A 2456-nucleotide genomic window follows, 5' to 3' on the forward strand; every position below is an offset into this window, starting at 1 on the left:
TTTGTAGGAAAATTTAAAAAGGAGCACAACGCAAATTGGTAGAGAAGCTCGGCCTTAAATCTCATCGGATGTTATAGCGCCTTGCATTTATTTATCTATTACTTTTCTTTACTTGAGATAATGTCATTACTTATGAGGTGTCCTAATCACAATTGGAATAATGTCACAACGGAGTCTAAAAAGAAGTAGATTTACATTAACAACGCGTAGCCAGTCACGGTGGTGTGGAGAGCTATTTGCTTAAATTGCACAATACCTAGGTCTTGGACCCTTCGGGATCCATTAATTTCAAGAAGCCAATCAAGGTTTTTGAGGACGACACACACCTTTTATAAACTGAACCCGTTTAAAGATGTTTTATTATAGAAGCTTAATTTCCGAAATTCTGGCCTAGTCCTTAATTGGCACTCATATATCATAGTAAAGTCACTCCGCCTAATTATATTGTTCTAATTTTGCAGAGACTATGTGGATGTAGTCACCTCTTGTGTCTGCGCTTGGGACAGATAAAAGTTCTGTTGAACAACCTGGCTTCGATGTGGAGCATGTATGACAATCCTTCACTGGCGTGAACCAACACTGCTGCACCAGATTTAACAAAGCCGGATTGTTTCCATGTCTGTCCCCATTCATCGCATTTTCTGTAGGGCAGTGATAAAAACCTTTCAGCCCACGGGTATATCAAACAGTTTGACATCGGTACTTTCCCTGGCCCGAACAGTTTCGATAAGATTATTCTCATTGGTATTGAAGGTGTAAATTTATGTATGTACACATTTGATTTGGTTAATTATGTATTTATCCATACAAATCAGCACACATTTTACATAAAACAATATGATATGTCAAAACTTCAGCAAACTGATTATTGCGTTAATTTGCAAAGCCTATAAAAAACTAAGATAAAAGAGCATTGAAAAAAAAATTGCATTTACAATTTAAGATACCTTGAAAAAATTGCCGAATTGGTAGAGATTAAGTTCACTTCTCACTTTTTTGTGCTTGCATTAATAGCTAACGGTCCAAATTACGATCATATAAAAGCGCTTTGCTACATTCAAAAAGTATCAGTCAACGATCGATCAAATCATAGCAAACAATTCCGCACTTGAAACAATTCAATTGTTTTATCAACTCGAAACAAATAACAAATAAAAACAAAAACATAAAAATGGCATTTAAATTCGTTTTACTTTCAGTTTTATTAGCTGTTGCTAGCGCTGGTATTTTACAACCTGTCACATATGCTCATGTCGCCAATCCCGCCGTGGATGCGGTCGCTTCGAGCCACCAAAACGTGGTACGCACCTTCGATGGCACCGTTTCGCAATATTCGAAATCCATTGAGATGCCTTACTCCAGTGTACACAAGCACGATACTCGCGTTAGCAATAATGTCTATCAACCAGCTGTGGCCAAAACTGTAACCTATGCCGCACCAGCTCCAGGAACCGTTTACACGCACACATCACCAGTGTCTAAAACTGTTACCTATGCTGCACCAACGCAAGTCTACACACACTCTGCTCCAGTTGTACACAAAACTGTATACGCCTCACCAGCTCAATCTACCTCGTACGTGCACTCATCACCTGTTGCTAAGACTATAGCATATGTTGCTCCCGCCGTTTCCAAGTCGACTGCCTTGTACACTCATGCTGCTCCCGTTAGCAAGACTGTATATGCTCCTCTACATTCGCATGCTGTTGTGGCTGCTCCAGCTGTGTCCAAAACAGTTGCTTATCCTGCACCAGCTCCAGTTTATCAACATGATGATGTTGCTAAACATGTAACCTATGCCTCATCAGCTCCTGTTTATCATCATGCAGCGCCGCTGGCCACAACCAGCTATAATCATGGACCAGCAGCAACCACTTATACACATAATGCTCCAGGTGTTTCTGCTTATGGCGCTAGCCAGACTGTACACTACTCACCTGCTGATACCTCGTCCCACATGAGGTTCGATGGTTTCGGTACTCATTGGGGTTGGTAATTTGATTTTTGAGTGAACGAATGTAATATGTAATTTATAATGAGGATAAATAATGTGTTAATTGCGTAAACAGTATATTTGTTACTAAACAATTATTGATAAACTGTTATTGTTTGAATAAAGCGTTTTGTTTTGCAAATAAAAATTTCAAAGTTTTTATTTCAAAACGAATGGATTTTAAACAATTTTGTCCCAAATGGTGTTTTATATTTGCTTCTATGCAAAGGGCGCATAGCCTTATGTTTTATATGAAGGAAAATCTAAAACACCCTTCCGAAAAAAAAAAATTGTCTATAATCAATGTGTTTTGAGAGACCAATAACTTGTACTTTGTTAGACCAAGCTTGATTGATTCCAGAAAATCCTAGGTTGGAGAGTAAACGGTTGAAAAGGTTACCGGTTCCAACAAGAAATCGAATCCAAGGAAGTTATCCATTCATAAAATAAACCGTTTAAAAAT

The 2456-nt window shown here is 38.4% G+C and overlaps 1 protein-coding gene across 1 annotated transcript; it reads left to right on the plus strand.

Moving 5' to 3' along the window:
• Positions 1-1087: 1087 nt before the first annotated feature.
• On the plus strand, positions 1088-2036 carry LOC137253703 (pupal cuticle protein C1B-like). The gene has a single exon (XM_067791083.1). The coding sequence runs from the start codon at positions 1172-1174 to the stop codon at positions 1994-1996; it is 825 nt and encodes a 274-aa protein (XP_067647184.1). The 5' UTR covers positions 1088-1171; the 3' UTR covers positions 1997-2036.
• The last annotated feature ends 420 nt before the right edge of the window (positions 2037-2456 follow it).

Source organism: Eurosta solidaginis, chromosome 5 (genome assembly GCF_040869045.1).
Source record: "Eurosta solidaginis isolate ZX-2024a chromosome 5, ASM4086904v1, whole genome shotgun sequence".
Classification (NCBI taxonomy): Eukaryota; Metazoa; Arthropoda; class Insecta; order Diptera; family Tephritidae; genus Eurosta; species Eurosta solidaginis.

Bases quoted from the DNA above. Each gene is read 5' to 3' on its own strand.
- LOC137253703 (XM_067791083.1), top strand. From the start codon at position 1,172: ATGGCATTTAAATTCGTTTTACTTTCAGTTTTATTAGCTGTTGCTAGC.